The sequence below is a fragment of the Ictalurus punctatus genome, chromosome 12 (assembly GCF_001660625.3).
Source record: "Ictalurus punctatus breed USDA103 chromosome 12, Coco_2.0, whole genome shotgun sequence".
Lineage (NCBI taxonomy): Eukaryota > Metazoa > Chordata > Actinopteri > Siluriformes > Ictaluridae > Ictalurus > Ictalurus punctatus.
The window spans coordinates 23,673,412-23,692,268 of record NC_030427.2 but is presented as its reverse complement, the minus strand read 5'-3'; the positions used below and the strand labels follow the sequence as shown (position 1 = coordinate 23,692,268).

General features: G+C 37.1%; 1 protein-coding gene across 10 annotated transcripts in view; it reads right to left on the bottom strand.

Moving 5' to 3' along the window:
• adgrb2 (adhesion G protein-coupled receptor B2) overlaps window positions 1–18,857 on the bottom strand; it is a 442,839-nt gene that overhangs the window by 87,567 nt on the left and 336,415 nt on the right. For all 10 annotated transcript variants that reach the window (XM_047158788.2, XM_047158787.2, XM_047158793.2 and 7 more), the window contains one exon: window positions 1,919–2,022. In XM_047158788.2, coding sequence (XP_047014744.1) covers window positions 1,919–2,022 — 104 coding nt within the window. The remainder of the gene's footprint in view (window positions 1–1,918; window positions 2,023–18,857) is intronic.

Below are 18,857 nucleotides of genomic sequence, written 5' to 3'. Positions count from 1 at the left end.
ACAGTAGTAATGACAATCTACACCATAATTTGTTTTGTGTTTGTTTTTACAAATTATTCTGCTGCCACCTCTATTTGGTTGATTCAATAATTGCATGAATGAGCAGGTGTTAATAAAGTGACCAGTGAGTGTATAGTCAATTACTAAATAAATAGAAAAATAGATTTTTTCCCCCCGCAGTAAGATCAACTCATATAACACAGAGTCTCAATTAAGTTCACTTCAGTTTGGTAGAAAAAAAAACGTCTCAGGTATCAGATTGCTGTTGACTCACTGCTTATGTGAAGATGCATAATAATGGGTATGGGAACTGATTTAAATTGTATTGTTCATGTTTTTAAATCTAAAACAGCTGAGTTTAAAGGTGGCAATTAGCAACACTATCAAGAAATGGGGGTGGAGTATGATGGGATGAAGGCTACCTAAGGCACTATATGCTCTATTGCCTGGCATTCTAGTGGATTGTCTTCCATTTAGGAAAAAACATTTAGGAGATTCACCACACTGTGAAGGATTCAGAGTTATGGTCAGTGGGAGTAAACAAATACTCAACTAAGCTCTGTTTGTGCCCAGGACACAATGTTAGTCTGCGCTCCAGGCCATCTGCCACACACAGACTGCTGTGTTTTGGGTCTTCACAATAACAATTGAGCTAGCATTCACCACATTATGCTGCCTGTCCCTCATCTACTCCAAAGGATATCTAATTGCAGTTTTATATCAGTGTGCGTCCATCCCATTTGAATAATCCCTTATGGGAAGCTGCATAAGTCTACAAAATATATCTTTCTTGTTTTGGTTCAGTTTCCACAGAAGACTATATGTAATTCCCAAGACCAGGTCAAAATGACCCAATTCAAATTTTTCCTAAAATATCGCACAGCGTCAAAAATAATTTATCTAGTATGATACCCGCATGGCTAAACAAATCAGGTGAACTTGATCAAAATATTTTTTTAGAAAGTCATAACAAGAAAGTTGACTTTAGTTCATTGCACATTTCTATCATATTTCTTTTGCACTCATGTGCAAAATCAGGAGGATTCCTGTATATTCATGCATTTATCAAATCAGCCACTCATTGGGCAGCAGTGCAATCCATAACATTATGCAGATTCAGGCCACGAACTTCAGTTAATATTCATGTCAAACATTAAAATTTGGAAAAATTTGATCTCTGTGACTTTAACCATGGCATGGTTGTTGGCGCCAGACAGGCTGGTTTAGTATTTCAGAAACTGATGATCTCCTGGGATATTCACATACTACAGTCTCTATGAAAAAGCACACCGTATTAAACAGTATATGGCGGCTAATAAATGAAAATTCCCAGGTTCATGATGCACCAAGAGGTCACATAATGAACTTTTTTTTAATACACAATTTACAGTGCCTTGAATAAGTACTCACCCACCATGCTAACACCACCATGCTTCACTGATGGCAAGTTGCTCTCAGGGTGATAAACATCATTTGATTTCTGCCACAGTATCACTTTGTGCCAAGGTCAAAAAGTTCAATTTTGGTCTCACTACACAGGACATTTTTTTTTTTTTTTTTTCTGATTTCAGCTGAGTCAGCTTGCCTTTGATTGATCATTTTTCAGAACTTTATCCTGGAATTATTTTGATAGGTTCTTGGTCTTAATATTTGTTTAAAATGTTCTATAACTAATTCTAAATAGCTTTTGTTACAATTATACATTTACATATGATGCTGACATTCCCCCCACTACAGTATTATGGGCTATTTTGTTTAGATTCATGAGATATGTATAATCCCAGTTATTTCAGATTCAAGTTGTAAAATTACACAATGTGGAAAAGTTCAAGGTGGATGAATACTTATGCAGGTCACTGTAGCTTAAAGCTTTTTGACCATGGAGAGGACTTTTGAGAGAGTTTTGAGTATTTCTTACCTCCAGGAGGCAGCATAGATGACCAGCAAGATGAACAAAGCCATGCAGGACACCCCACAGCCCACCATGAGTGGTACTGAGGGCAAGCTAGATGGTCCCATATCCTATGTGGGAGCAAACAAGAGAAATATTGTATGTCCATATAAATAAACAATACAGATACACTGTGGTCAAAAAGCTCACTGTTTCAGTGAATCATCTACAATTAACTAATTAATGCACATATCCTTATAGACACATTTTGGTGTTTTGAGATCATTGTAGTATTTGACAATGTGTCTGTGAATGTCAAAGGCTCTGAAAATGAGAAAAACAAATAATGTAGACCACCAACATCCAACCAATGAGGACAAGGAGGTGGCTCTACTACACCAGTCAGTTCAAAAAGTCCCCCTTCTTGTACAAATATTCAGGCTTTTTATAGTAGGGCCAGGCTTTTTAATCAGGGCCAGATCTTCTGTTGTGGTTTATCTAATAACAAATATTTATGTAAATTATTTAGCTAAACTAAATCAGAGCAGAGACTAGTTACAGAGGTCTACTCAGGAAGATTTTGTATTTTATTTTCTTAAAACCCTTTATTTGTTATTTGTAGCCATAAACAAATCATTAATGGTTATGCATTAGAAAGTAACTTATCTCGCTATTCAGAGCTTTGTCGGAGAAAAATATTTTGTAACTGGATCGTTGTAAATCCTACAAATTGAATACACTGGCCTAAGTTAAGTGTATAGATATACTGTAGAATGGAGGGTGTGGTTTGACAAATAACACTAAAGGAAAGGACTGTATTAGTTTGCAGTTTTAATTTTAAATAATAAAGTATCAGGTAATTTGAGGTAGCTCAAAAGCTGAAAGTATTAATTAAAAACTGTAAACACTGGTTATGTTCTGTTCAAACAATCATTTACAAGAGGATATAAATTCTGGCAAACAGCTTTCCTGTGCTAGACATAGCACTAACGCACACTCATACAATGCTCTCCACTAATATTGGCTCCCTTGGTAAATATGAGCAAAGAAGGCTGTGAAAAATTGTCTTTACTGTTTAATCTTTTGATCTTTTCTTTAAAAAAAATCACAAAAAATTCTCTCATATATATCAAACAATTGTAAACAACACAAGTTTCCAAAAAATACCTTTGTTAAATATAGGTGTGAAACAATTATCGGCACACTTTTAGTCAATTATTTGTGCTACCTCCCTTTGTCAAGATAACAGCTCTGAGTCTTCTCCTATAATGCCTGATGAGGTTGGAGAATACATGGCAAGGGATATGAGACCATTCCTCCATACAGAATTTCTCCAGATCCTTCAAATTTCAAGGTCCATGCTGGTGGACTCTCCTCTTCAATTCACCCCACATGTTTTTCTATGGGGTTCAAGTCAGGGGACTAGGATGGCCATTTTTGTGTTGATTTTGATGTATGTTTTGGATCATTGTCCTGCTGGAAGATCAAACAATGGCCCATTTTAAGCTTTCTGGCAGAGGAAGTCAGGTTTTCATTTAATATCTGTTGATATTTGATAGAGTCCATGATGCCATGTATCCTAACAAAATGACCAGGTCCTCTGGCAGAAAAACAGCCCCAAAACATTAAAGAGCCACCACCATATTTAACCATGGACATGAGGTACTTTTCCATATTTCATACCTCTCTGTGTGTGCCAAAACCACTTCTGGTGTTTCTTGCCATAAAGCTCTATGTTGGTTTCATCTGACCATAGAACCAGATCCCATTTGAAGTTCCAGTAGTGTCTGGCAAACTGAAGACGCTTGAGTTTGTTTTTGGAAGAGAGTAGAGACTTTTTTTCTTGAAACCCTTCCAAATAACTTGTGGTGATATAGGTGACTTCAGATTGTAGTTTTGGAGACTTTCTGACCCCAAGACACAACTAACTTCTGCAATTATCTATATTTTTTTCACAGTGCATTGAGACAATATAGATACCAGGTTGATTCATAACATTTCCAGATGACTAATTATTGCCCTGATGATGGAAATGGATATTTTCAATCCTTTTGCTTTTATTCTTATAGCCATTTCCCATTTTGTGAAGCTCAACAACCTTTTGCCACACATCCCAGCTATATTCCTTGGTCTTACCCATTGTTATGAATGACTAAGACAATTTGGCCTGTGTGTTACATTGTGAAACAGGAAGTCATGGTTGAACAATTTCTTGTTCCTAGTCACACAGGTGTACTAAAAATTGAAAATATCAATGGGAATATACTTCAAATATATTTTTTCATATGAATTCATAGAGGTGCCAATAATTGTTGCACACCTATATTTAACAAAGATTTTTTTGATAAACCTGTGTTGTGTTCGCAATTATTTCATATCCATGACAGCAGAGTATTTTTATGAATTATTTGAACAAAAGATCAAAAGGTTAAAGAATAAAGACAATTTTTCACAGCCTTCTTTGCTCATATTTACCAAAAGTGGCAATATTAGTGAAGAGCACTGTATGGGGTGTGTAGTGGGAGAGTGAGAGGATGTTTGTGTGAAAGAAAGAGACAGAATAAAAGGAACACCTAGTAAAAGCAGCAGGAAGTGCATTAGTGGAAAGGTGTAGAGGTTCAAAGCTGGGTTTTTTTTTTTATAAAAGTTTCATGGCTACAGTACGGCTGGCGGAGTTGGCAGGCGCTGACTTCGCAGGTGGCAGAGAAAGGATAGTAGCTGCCAAGCTCAACCTTTCATCTTTAGCTTAGTCCGATGCCCACAGCATGCTAATAACCAGCTCAGTGGTAGCTGGTGCACACTATTTCTATAGTTTTGATAAAGGTTTCTCTGAAATAATTGAGGCTAGTGAAATTCCTAAAGCAACTACTACAATGCGAATATATATATATATATATATATATATATATATATATATATATATATATATATATATATATATATATATATACACATACATAAATACACACACAGAGAGACAGAATGCAGGAAACACAACAAACATCAATCAAAGCAAAAGGAAGAAGAGAAAATGTTTGAGAGTTCTAATCTTGAGTTCACTGCACACCTATCAAAAAGATCTAATGTAGGAAAGATATTCAGGATTTAAATTACTAAAGGAAAGCAAGGCGAAATGGCTGCAAAGTTAAAAAGGATACATAGATAAAGGCCTCCAGCACTCCAAAGGCATTTCAATAGACATAAATAGATGACTGGAAAGAAGAAGAAAGAGAATAAAATCTTGTTCTTCTTTAAAGGATGAATTGTGACGTAAATGTGTTTGTTTAGATCAAGGAGGAATGATTCAACTGGAAGTCATGTATCTCAATTATGGACACTCATAATGTTTGGTTGTCACTTCTGCTAATGATGTTTAATTACACTGCTCAGTATAAAAATCTACTCAGTATACTATATATATATATATATATATATATATATATATATATATATATATATATATATATATATATATATATATATATATATATATATATATATACAGTGAGGGAAAAAAGTATTTGATCCCCTGCTGATTTTGTACGTTTGCCCACTGACAAAGAAATGATCAGTCTATAATTTTAATGGTAGTTGTATTTGAACAGTGAGAGACAGAATAACAACAAAAAAATCCAGAAAAACGTATGTCAAAAATTTTATAAATTAATTTGCATTTTAATGAGGGAAATAAGTATTTGACCCCTCTGCAAAACATGACTTAGTACTTGGTTTAAAAACCCTTGTTGGCAATCACAGAGGTCAGACATTTCTTGTAGTTGGCCACCAGGTTTGCACACATCTCAGGAGGGATTTTGTCCCACTCCTCTTTGCAGATCTTCTCCAAATCATTAAGGTTTCGAGGCTGACGTTTGGCAACTCGAACCTTCAGCTCTCTCCACAGATTTTCTATGGGATTTAGGTCTGGAGACTGCCTAGGTCACTCCAGGACCTTAATGTGCTTCTTCTTGAGCCACTCCTTTGTTGCCTTGGCCGTGTGTTTTGGGTCATTGTCATGCTGGAATACCCATCCACGACCCATTTTCAATGCCCTGTCTGAGGGAAGGAGGTTTTCACCCAAGATTTGACGGTACATGGCCCCGTCCATCGTCCCTTTGATGCGGTGAAGTTGTCCTGTCCCCTTAGCAGAGAAACACCCCCAAAGCATAATGTTTCCACCTCCATGTTTGACGGTGGGGATGGTGTTCCAGGGGTCATAGGCAGCATTCCTCCTCCTCCAAACACGGCGAGTTGAGTTGATGCCAAAGAGCTCCATTTTGGTCTCATCTGACCTCAACACTTTCACCCAGTTGTCCTCTGAATCATTCAGATGTTCATTGGCAAACTTCAGACGGGCATGTATATGTGCTTTCTTGAGCAGCGGACCTTGCGCGCGCTGCAGGATTTCAGTCCTTCACGGCGTAGTGTGTTACCAATTGTTTTCTTGGTGACTATGGTCCCAGCTGCCTTGAGATCATTGACAAGATCCTCCCGTGTAGTTCTGGGCTGATTCCTCACTGTTCTCATGATCAATGCAACTCCACGAGGTGAGATCTTGCATGGAGCCCCAGGCCGAGGGAGATTGACAGTTCTTTTGTGCTTCTTCCATTTGCGAATAATCGCACCAACTGTTGTCACCTTCTCACCAAGCTGCTTGGCAATGGTCTTGTAGCCCATTCCAGACTTGTGCAGGTCTACAATCTTGTCCTGACATCCTTGGAGAGCTCTTTGGTCTTGGCCATGGTGGAGAGTTTGGAATCTGATTGATTGATTGTTTCTGTGGACAGGTGTTTTTATACAGGTAACAAACTGATATTAGGAGCACTCCCTTTAAGAGTGTGCTCCTAATCTCAGCTCGTTACTTGTATAAAAGACACCTGGGAGCCAGAAATCTTTCTGATTGAGAGGGGGTCAAATACTTTTTTCCATCATTAAAATGCAAATTAATTTATAAAATTTTTGACATGCGTTTTTCTGGATTTTTTTGTTGTTATTCTGTCTCTCACTGTTCAAATACAACTACCATTAAAATTATAGACTGATCATTTCTTTGTCAGTGGGCAAACGTACAAAATCAACAGGGGATCAAATACTTTTTTCCCTCACTGTATATATATATATTAGCCATGCATGATCTTCTAAAAATAAATCAAAACTGCTGCCTGTGGACAGGCATATATGTAAGATGATAATGAGAGAGAGAGAGAGAGAGAGAGAGAGAGAGAGAGAGAGAGAGAGAGAGAGAGAGTGTCTAGTATTTGGATAGACTGCAGCACATGTCACATATCTCTTCACCTCCTACTGCATACTAAAATCAGATTCCACAAATTACAAAACACATCATACTGCCATCAATCCCAGCAGTCTCTGGGGCAGTAAAGAGCCTCTTAACAAGCGGCAGCTACATCCACTTTCAACACACCAGGTTTACCCTACTTCTCTTGCCCCACGTAGTGCACAGAGTCCATTTATCACTCTCTCGCTCACTCTCCCTCATGCACCTTTTAGTCTGCAATAACTCATTATGACAAAGAGAAATTGGGAAAGGGGAAAGAAAACGTGCAGTTGAATATAGACAGCAGGGGATGAAGAGGAAAATAGGGAAGTCCCAAACCAAAAGACAGAATTTAAAGCAAATGGATAAGACCTTGTGAGATCTAAAGTAGGCCCAAGACCTTCAGGACTCTCTACCTTCTGTTTTGAAGCCTCTTGGAGAAAAATCAGGAGACCCAGTACTATTGTAGCATATGGTTAGGCTGTCCTTCAGGTTCCCAAGATACTTGTTATCGCTGAAGTAGCTCAGAGAGTAGAAGAGTGTGAGAGATGACAGTCTGGGAAGTAGGGATGTTGGGACTGTGATGGAGGCCCAAAGCTCAATACATGAACCTGCTGACCCATCAATGTGTTCTTGGAATCATACTGAGGCCCAAACCTGTTTTCCTTAACCTAATATAGCATGAGTAATGGTGTCCCTGAACAACACAGACTTCTAATTGGCAATTTAAGAAATGTATGCAATGTTGTTAAGGCTCGCTGGAAGGAAACTAAGGAACGGTTTATGCCAACAACACTATAGGGAAGTATTAGTCACAAAGGTTGGATTGATTAGTCTTCAGTGAATTGATATTTAAACTGAATCAGAATGAAAATTTCTTTTATTTTTGAGGTATGCCACATGGGTCAGGCTGGTAACAACCAATTAGTCCAGCATAACACCAGTTAGACCAGTCTGACACCAGCTAGAACAGCTCAACTCCAACTAGCCCAGCCCAACATCAGTTGCACAAGCCCAATACCAACTAGACCATACTAAATCCAGCTAGAAAATTCCAACACCAGCTAGACCACCCTAAATCTAACTAACCAACTGAACTCCAACTAGACCAAACTAAATCCAGCTAGAAAATTCCAACACCAGCTAGACCACCCTAACTCCAACTACCCAACTGAACTTCAACTAGACCAACCTAATTCCAACTAACAAAACCAACTCTAACTAGTTATGCCTAACAGCAGCTTGACAAGCCTAACACAACCTAGATCAGTCTAACACCAGAAACACCAGTCCAACACCAGCTAGATCAACATAACACCTGTTAAAGTAGCCTAAACCAGCTAGTTTAGTCTAACACCAGCTAGAATACCAGCTAAACCAGGCTACCACCTGCTAGACCAGCCTAACACCAGCTAGACCAACCTAATACCAGTTATACCAACCCAACACCAGCTAGACCAGCCTAACATCGACTAGACCATACTATCCTCAGATAGTCCAGTTCAACATAAGTTAGAATTTACATTTCCTTTTCTTTGTTGACAGCAATTTTAATTTCACATTAAATAAATAGTGGCATAATTCCAGAGCTTTCTATTTCTGCATTAGCATTTTTATTAAGACATTTTTCAGGTATTTTTCTTATACATTCTTAGCCTGTAGTCTAGTTATAGTCAAGGTGGAAGTATAAATAAAAGCATGTTACCGTAAGAAATCATGGGTCATGGGCAAGAGTAAAAACCTCTGGAAGTAGTAAATAGTCCATCTCCTTCATGTTTAATATGCTGTTCTATTTCATGCATTCTGTCTCAATCGCTGCTGATAAGGGTTACGGATGTATCAGAATAGCTGGCTTAAATAAATTAGCCCCAAAACACAAAAAATCTTGACTGCAGTTATCCAAGTGTAATCACCTGACATAACTGTCATAACTGATGAGCTGTGTGGATTGACAGCATGTGCTATAATGAAATCAGCCTCAGCCTCTTACTTCATACCATTCTATGTTTTACTTAGGACTTGTTGTGGGTACTATTGGTCTTGGTTCAGCAAAAGGCCACAAATAATCCATGTTAAATGTGGCAAATGAAATTATGTGGACCCTTTTCCTGCTGAATCTTTTCCTTGAAAGAGAGGGAGACCATTTATATATACTCTGCTAAAGGTGCAAAGTGGACAGAAAATGAGAGAATAAATATTATGAGCTGCTTTATCAGGCTGAAACTGCACTGTGAATTTGCACAAGTTTATCAGTTTATTTACAATGCAAAAATACTAACTGGCAACCAAACTCAAAGGGGTATTAATTTCCAAAGTAATAACAGTAAAGAAAAATGCTTTAACCCTTCATTGCATACTGTACATATTTCGCCAATCATTATTACATATACGCGTTGTTAGCGACCCAGAGTTTATCAAACTTGCATGGATCTCTAAACTCTAAAGTAAATAGTATAAAACTGTCCTAATATTTTATTAACAATTACAAAATAATAAAATACAGCATATTTAATTATATTTTGACATTTTATTTGTCATTAAACAGATAAAAAAATATATATATATACACCGTTAAAATTACACACTTAAAATTCACGAGCTAAAATAGTGAATGTATTGTAGTATTTTCATTCAATCGTTTCAGTCACCATGACAAATTAAAATCATTCAAATATTTTATATTTCCATCATTAAAGTCATTTTATAATGTATAACTTTCAAGGCTAAAAACAATATCAAGTAATATTATTCGCTGTGTCCAGTAAATTCAGCATCTGACTCATATTTGGGATTTGGATCATTTGATACGTTACTCTCAGTAGACTACTATCATGTTCATAATCATCAAAATCAATATTTTGTTTGCTGACAGCTTCATCATCATTTCCACCGTCATACGACGCTAATACCTGATTAGAAACTTATTCTGCAGTAAATCGGTGAGAACATTTGTTTTATGTCTGGGGTCATTATGACTGACCCATTATATCACCATTGTTTACCAAGCATTCCCACCTTGGAATAAAAGTGAATTGCAATTATTAAACCGTGATAAATTCAATATTGTTGCACAGAGAAAATATACTTACACTATTGCATACCTCGGGTCAGTAGTAACCCTATAAACTTTTTTATAATAAATCAATTATAAAACAGATATTATTTGGCAATTAATTTTTTTTCTTGCTATATTATTGATAATCCATACATTCAGGAATACTAAGAAGGTGGAGGTCTAATGTGAAAAAATTAATGCGGGGGTGGGTACTGGATAATGTCCCGGGTTGCCAACGACCCGAGGTATGTGCTTAAGGGTTAACAGGTCCTTATACATGTCCACCCCACATTTTCTACTGAATTATACCCTATGTATGTGAAATGCTGAAATAGCAGGTGACACGCAGTAACAAGTAGAAGACATACATATGCTGATAAATAAACTCACTTAAAAGTATACCATAAAATATTTAACGCGTGTAGATCTTCATTTCAGGTTCAAAATCTCCAGCATTCATATGACATCCTCATGGTAGTGAAGACCACACTTTCAAGCAGTTGTACATTGTGATGTTGTGTTGTACTTACATGACATTATCTGACATGCTTGTATATCCCAGAGCCAAGAAATTTCAAAAGCCAGAAGAACAACACAAAACAAAAGATGTGGCAGCTATGTGACACTAGCCTTTTACTGTGTATTGTGTGTGTGCACATGTTGTATGCCAGTGTGTGTATTCGGCAGCGCAGAATGAAAGATCTGTCAACACGCCTGAGGGAGATTAGTCAGCAGTGCAGATCCCTAGATACCAAATGGCCTTCGTCCTTCAGAGCTTTTTAGCATGCAGGGCAGGTTGATTCTCTGATGCAGGACACAAATATGTTTGTGCTTTCATCTGTTTTGGTATTATGGAGATAACACTTCTCAAATTCAGTGCTGATATGTGTATGTGACTTTGTCTTTGCTTGGATGACTTTCTTGATCATGTATGCTCAAAGCCATTATGCGGCAAGAGAAACAGATACACATCAAATTTTTATGGCCACTATACTCCTATCATGTGTTATTGTGCAGCTGATGAAGTGATGGCATGTCGCTAGCATGGCAAATGTTCAGATTATTAGAGCCTTTGTAGAATAAATAGAAGTTGGCACGCTTTAAATAAAAGAGATTACTAAAGTTGGTGAAATAGCATGCGACTAGCCAGCCCATGCAGAAAATAAACAAGATTACTTGGCAAAGCCTCCATCCGTACTAAATGGCCTGACAGCAGTGGCTTAATCCTGCCCTCCTGCCTGGTTTCTATTAAACATAGAGCTTAATCCAGCACTCTCTCAGCAGTGGGGTCAAGATGCCTGTACACGCTGTCAGAAATAGGGTTCTTCTCTTCCACACAGCTATTCCATAATTCAAAGTTTTGCATTACACTCTTTCTGCAGTCCATTGCTATCCTGCTAACACAAACAATTTTACATAATCTTTAATAGCATACCCTTGTAGAATCAAACTCAATATGTGTTCCACACATTGTAAAATATCACAGTTCAGTGAATAAGGTGTGAATATCGTTCCGATGGCATAACTGTTGTATCATTAGGTCACTGGTACACACTGTATTTGATTCGGGATGCTAAGAAATGCCAGAATCACCAACCTCCCCTTTGAAAAATAGCCACCCACACATTTTCCCCCACTTTTTTTTTTTTATTCATGTGGTTGTGTGATCATTAAAGATACATAAAATTGCTTGCCTAGATGGCAAAGAAAAACTACTGCAAATATACTGCAGCAAATGCCTTTAGGTATTAGTAGGCTGGCTAGCTACAAACAGCTAACCTACAGTTTTTTGTTTTGTTTTTTAATCTTTGCAGGCAGACTGCCCAGACTTTCCAAGGCAAGAAAATATTTCCATATTTGTCCAAACGTGCAGATGCTATGCTAAATTGCGCCTAAGTTTGAGTGGGTGTGTTGATGTGTATGCGCGTTGCCCTGCGATGAACTGGCGTCCCACTTGCTGTGAGTTCTCTTGGTGTTGCCAGTATGGGTTCCAGATTCAGTGTGAACCTGACCAAGATAAAGTGGTTACTGAAGATAAATGAATGAATAAAGTATATTTTTGGTAGAAATACTAAAAAGCCATGGTCAAAGCCAGATTTTTGAGGTCTCACAAAATAAGATGGCCAAAATAGGTATATTCAAAATGAATGAATGAATTAATTAATTAACAAATGAAGCTATCCACTAGGGATGCACCAATACCGATACCAATACTCAGGTGTCGGCCCGATACTGTGCTCCCGTACTCGTACTTGTAAAACTACCCCGATACAACCGCATCGATACCACTTTAATGACAAAATAACATAGCCTAACCTCTCGTCAGTTGAGCAGGTAATTGAAAGAGGAGCAATGTCAGCAATTTGGAGATATTTTAAGGTAAGTGATGATGATAAAAGTAGAGCAGACTGCAAACTATGCTCTGCTAAACTGTCAAGAGGGGGGATAAAAATAGCTCATTTAACACAAGCAATTTGATTAAACATCTAAAGAACAAAAATAACACAGAGTGCAAAGAGTTTGCTAATGCTAGTGTTAGAGGGGTTAAGGAGATCTCGCGAAGGTGCAATCTCTAAACAGGTTTGAATAATGCAGGCATACACACGTAGAAATAAAGCTTTTACTAACTGTATTGTCAGAGCTACATTTCCTCATGGATCATTGACATGAACTTTTTCGCGCTCTCCCCTAGCGCATGTCCCCCGACCCCAACATGAACGCAGTACGTCACTCGCACAAGCGCAACAGCACTACTTCTCATACTCAACACAATTATACTGAAATATAAATGACTCATAACATAAATTTGCCTAATCGCACATAAACATTTAAAATAAAATAAAGCATTTAAAACTCTTATACAAAATATAAAACAGAGAAATAAATGTCACACTAGCAGTGGGAAACAGCAACAACCAACTTTGCAGCAAACGCTGGAGAAGCGAGAGAAAATGTCCAGAGACAACCCATGGGCAGTAAAACTAACAGAAGCTCTTACCCAGTTCATTGCTCTTGATGACCAACCAATGATTGTCTGTTGTAGATAATACAGGATTTCGTCGTCTTCTTGGTGTACTTGAGCCGATGTATGAGATTCCCAGCCGTCACCACGTTACAGATACTGCATTACCAAAGCTGCATGACTTGGTGAAAAAGCACATCAGGAACCTGTTGCAGGACATTTCGGCCTTCAGCTTCACCACTGATATTTGGACTTGTAGTGTCAGCCCAATGTCTCTTATAAGTTTAACAGCACAGTGGATTGATGAGGATTTTACTCCCCAGAGGGTCGTTTTACAAGCAACACAGTTTAGGGGTTCGCACACTGGCCAAGCCATAGCAGGTGCATTTGATGACATGCTTGAGACATGGGGCATTCCGAAAAGTGTGAAGTATTCATATCAGTACTTGGTATTGGCAAGTACCCAAATTTAAGTACTTGTACTTGTAATTGCTCTGAAAAAAAGTGGTATCGGTGCATCCCTACTATAAACCAAACCCCACTGCCATCTGAAACCACTTTCCATACTAAATTTTTGCTGTGAAAATACATACTGTACACACATACATACATTCCATTTAATGTCTCTTAAAATGCAAATGTTAGCATGAAACATACCAAAAATACCAGTATATTCAAAACTGTGATAATTATGCCAGCGGTATGACACCATAACACTATCACATAAAACAACTTTATGCAATGCATTCAGGATATTTCAATCATATTTCCATTCATATCCCATATTTCAAAATGTTTCCAAACACACTCCTTCAATTTATATGAAGATGTACTAAAACTAGAGGCAAAATAAGTTTCTGAATTAGTTCTTTTGAAGTCTGCTGTTCAAGTGACCGATACCAAAGACCTGTTTTTATTCTAATTACAGTGTATTATAAGTTTCAGCACTTTGATGAAGCTGAAAAAAAAAGAATAATCTGAGTTGTAATAGCACTCTCCCTCTCATTGCTTGTAGGATCTGTACAAAACGTTCCTCATAGTGCGACGGTAAAGGTCTTTCCAGTTGAATGGAGTGCTTTGCTGGCGTCAAGAGAACATTACCGATAGAGATGCACTGACCTGAACATGGCGTGGCTAATGGAAGGAAAATGACTAGGCGCTAATGGTGCTGTTTATTGCCCATCTCCAAATGTCACCAGGCATTCCACCAGCAGCCAGGGAACTTAATGCTAGAGATATAGAAGAGGAGCGTAATTGATAGGCACCATCTGGGAAAGTTAACTTCCAGTTTAGGTCAGTAAGACATGTTAGACTTCCAGCAAGCTGCGTCAAGCACTGTTTTGAGGTGCCATGTATGTTCCAGCTTGAAATTAATTTTGGTAATTTAAGAACATATTGTATGCTGTGATGGACTTGTGTCCCATACAGGGGTGTATTCCCACCTAGTCCCTAGTGTTCCCAGGATAGGCTCTGGCTCTAACACAACCCTGACCAGTATAAAGCAGTTCCTGAAACTAAATGAACAAATGTTTAAATTAAAAAAATATTTACGAGAACCAATGTTATGTATGGATGCACTGTCAGTTGCATCCTATGGAAATTTAAAAGTTTTGGTGGGAAAATTCCTGCCTCATGATCACTTATTCAGAATATATTCTGAATAACTTTACTCTTTACCCCCCAATCGCAATGTATAAACAGACACATACTTCATCATTAGTGTAATTAAAATGCCAAGTACTCTTTCCCTGGAAATGGTTTAGCTGCGAATACATAATGCCTTTATACATATATATATATATATATATATATATATATATATATATATATATATATATATATATATATATATATATATACACACATTTTCACTTAGGGGTATACTCACTTTTTTTTGCCAGTGGTTTAGACATTAATGGCTGTGTGTTGAGTTATTTTGGGGGGACAGCAAATTTACACTGTTATACAAGCTGTACACTCACTACTTTACATTGTAGCAAAGTGTAATTTCTTCAGTGTTGTCACATGAAAAGATATAAACAAATATTTACAAAAATGTGAGGGGTGTACTCACTTTTGTGAGATACTATAAAAATGGCACAGATTTCAAACGACTGCCAAAATGTCCAGGACTGGCCGTCCCAGCAAATTCAGCCCAAGAGCAGACCGTCTGATGCAAAAAGAAGTCTCCAATAGCCTCAAAATTTCATAACAGGATCTGCTAGAAAGTCTTGCATCTGTTGATGTTAAAGTGCATGCTTCTGCAATCAGAAAGACACATTTGACCTGCATGGGAGTTTTTTGGCCTGTGTGCCAGGAAAAAGCCTTTGCAAAAAGCATTTCAAATGAGCATATAGGCCAAGGCCAGGCCTTTTGGAATAATGTGGTATGGACATACGAATCAAAGATAGAGTTGTTTGGCCAAAGCAACAGCAGACATGTTTTACCAAAGACAGCTTTTCAGCAGAAGCACCTCATACCAACTGTGAAGCACGGTGGTGGAAATATTATTGTTTGCTTCGCTGCCTCAGGGACTGGACAGCTTGCATTCATTGATTCAACTGTGAATTCTGCATCATATCAAAGAGTGCAGGCCATCTGTACAAAAGTTGAACTTGAACTGAAAGTGGACCTTTCAACAGGATAATAATCCTAAGCACACTAGCAAATCCACCATGGAATGGCTCAAAAAGAAGAAATGGAGGGTTTTGGAATGGCCTAGTCAAAGCCTGGATTTGAATCCCAGTGAAATGTTGTATTGGGATTTGAAACAGGCAGTACATGCAAGAAAACCCTTGCAAACATCTTGCAACTAAAGAATATTGCATGGAAGAATGGTCAAAAATTCCAGCAAGTGTGGTGGACAATACTAGCTGCTGAGGCCAAAGGTATACTTACTTTTTCCACAGAAGAATATCAGATCTATTGATATTTCTGTTGAATAAATGATTGAAAAGCTAATTTTATATGTGGTTTTGTTAAAGTGTATCAACTTAATTAATAGGCACTGTTTCAAAGATGATCAAATCTTTGCTTGTTCAAACATGTCAAAAAATCCAACAGTTTCCATATTGAACAGTTTTTCACATGACTTTATATATCCTAGATCTTGTCAAAATCCCACCAATTCTATAGATCAATGCAAAGCATAACTTTCTCTGATAACTCAGGCATTTTAGTAAGGCACATTTTTAGTCAGTTATTATAAAATTTAAATGATTAAATAAACATTAGGCATTGTATTATCCAAAAGCAGAAACACAGGCTTCAACAGCTGATCTGTCCAACTGGAACCTCCCTTTAAATTCCAATATATCTGTGGTGCTGTTTCCAATATATATAATCAGTGGTGGTGTTTCATTCCTGGCCACACTTGCTTTGAAAGCTCCCTTTCTCTGACTCAGCAGTTTGCTGCATTGCCATATTGTTTTATTTCTGCCTCTTTAAGACTGCTCAATTCATTCACATAGCCATTGTTTTCCTCAATATGCTCTGGAATTTCTCCATCTCTATCACTGTGCACACCAAACATATTATTTGGACAAATTCTTAATTGCAAATGTTTGTCAATTGTAGTTGTGCATGGCAAAATACTGGAAAAGGATTCACGTACTAAACATTGTTTAAGACTGAATACAACAGAGATTGCACTCACTGGAATACTAGTGTGAACATTCATTTACTGGTTTTAGAATACATACATAAACTGTTCATGGGCATTTACTCATTGCAAAGTCTTGCCATTCCCTGTGTTTGAGTAAGTTCACTGTCATGTGTACAAAGCTCTGTCTCTTTCTTTTGATGGTGATGTAATGGTATAGGGCATTGCAAGACATTTTGACAGACATTTCAGCATCTTATTATAAAGTGAATTGATTAAAGTTGTGTTCAAAAAACCACTTCTAAAGCACTTTTGATAAAAGCTGAATAACAATAAGAAGTGCTAACAAGGCGACATTGTGTTAGCATCTGCTAACAAGGCGACATTGGGTTAATTGGTTCCATCTTAGCTTATCACCTGGTATTTCTTAAGACTAGAAAATTAGTATGACAAGAGTTTAGACAAAGACCGTATTGAAGATTGCATACTGAGCATGTTGGGTATGTGGGTATCACATATCAATTTTTCTCATGATCACTTACAAAGAAAAGCTCTGGCTTCTTATGCATCATGATTTTTGTGGAGAGAGAGCCAATGAAAGATTATAAAGTAATGTAAATAAAAAGGTTTCCATAAAATTTATTTCTGTTTTCTTAAAAAGGACAAAGTATATTGTTGGCAGAAAAAAAAAAAATCTATTTCCTGCAATACAGTAGGTTTTCCGAGACTTTTTTACTTCACAATATGTTTGTCAGTCTCAACAAACAATGGGGCTCATTTATCAAGGTGTATGTGAACAGATATATTCATAAATCATTTGTAGGACCATCAACATAAGAAATTTTATATCCCATCATTTTGGGAAAAACGTATGTATTTGTTGACTTCAAATCATAATTTGCATGAATTATTGCATTTCAGTATACATGGAATATATTGTTGCTTATCCAGAGTGGCTTACAGAAGTGCTTTGGAGTCTCTATCAAAAACACATCAAAAACATACTAGTTGACTAGGTCTGGGACTAAGAATACCATCAAGAATATTTTGTGAAAGCCTGTTGTTTTATACTATTGCCATTCATTAATGACATGAAAAATGAAATAAAAACAAGCCAACACAAACCCATAAATTAGGACAAATAAAACAAAATACTTCAATTATGCCATATAAATGGAGTATGGGCCAGTCTGTAAATAATGTTTACAACAAATGCCTCAGATGACAAGGAGATTTAGCACTTGCTGTGCTTATGAGGGAAAAGTATATTTAAAGACTGGTAACATGACACTACCTGTATCAAGAATGTGTTTTGCACTTTACAGATGATCAACATACGGATGCTAGTACAAAGAACACCAAACTTTCAGAAAGTTTTCTAAATCTGGCGGAAAAATGTAGTTTGGCTTACACAATCATTTGCACATAGCTTTACTAAAAGAGTGATGAGTTAATAAATGCACAGTGTTCCCATATAGATAAAACTTATTCATTTTCCTTTTAGCATTTAAGCTTATTTGTATATGAACATATATTTACATACAGTATGTATATGTATACTGGCTATTTTGATAAGAAATAGACAGCTACTATAAAGTTAATCACAAACTATTTACAATTATTCTGTCTTCAGAAAAAAAAAAAGGTCTGGACAAATCTATGCATTGTTGCCAAACAACCCAATAACAGCACCAATATAACCTCATATAACTTAATCCTCCATGCTACAAAATAGGCCTACGACACTGAAATTAAAAACTGCAGGAATATATTCACATACTGTGTGTAACAACACAAACAAGAAAGAGAAAATCCCTAGGGGCTATCACAAAATGTGCAGGTCAAATGAATGGAAAGTAGGTCATTAAGTCAACTAACAATCCAGGCTGTCAACAAAACAGAAGCAAACAGCGAATAAAGCTCTTATCACCAGTGACCAAGGACTGTTAAGTGAGGAATAAAACACAATGTAGCATGCTGTTAGAGGGAATAATGCATACAATACTACTCTACCATGGTGGAAAACCTACTGACTACCTTGCAGCAAAATGTCAGAGCTTCAGCCTAATCCGATTC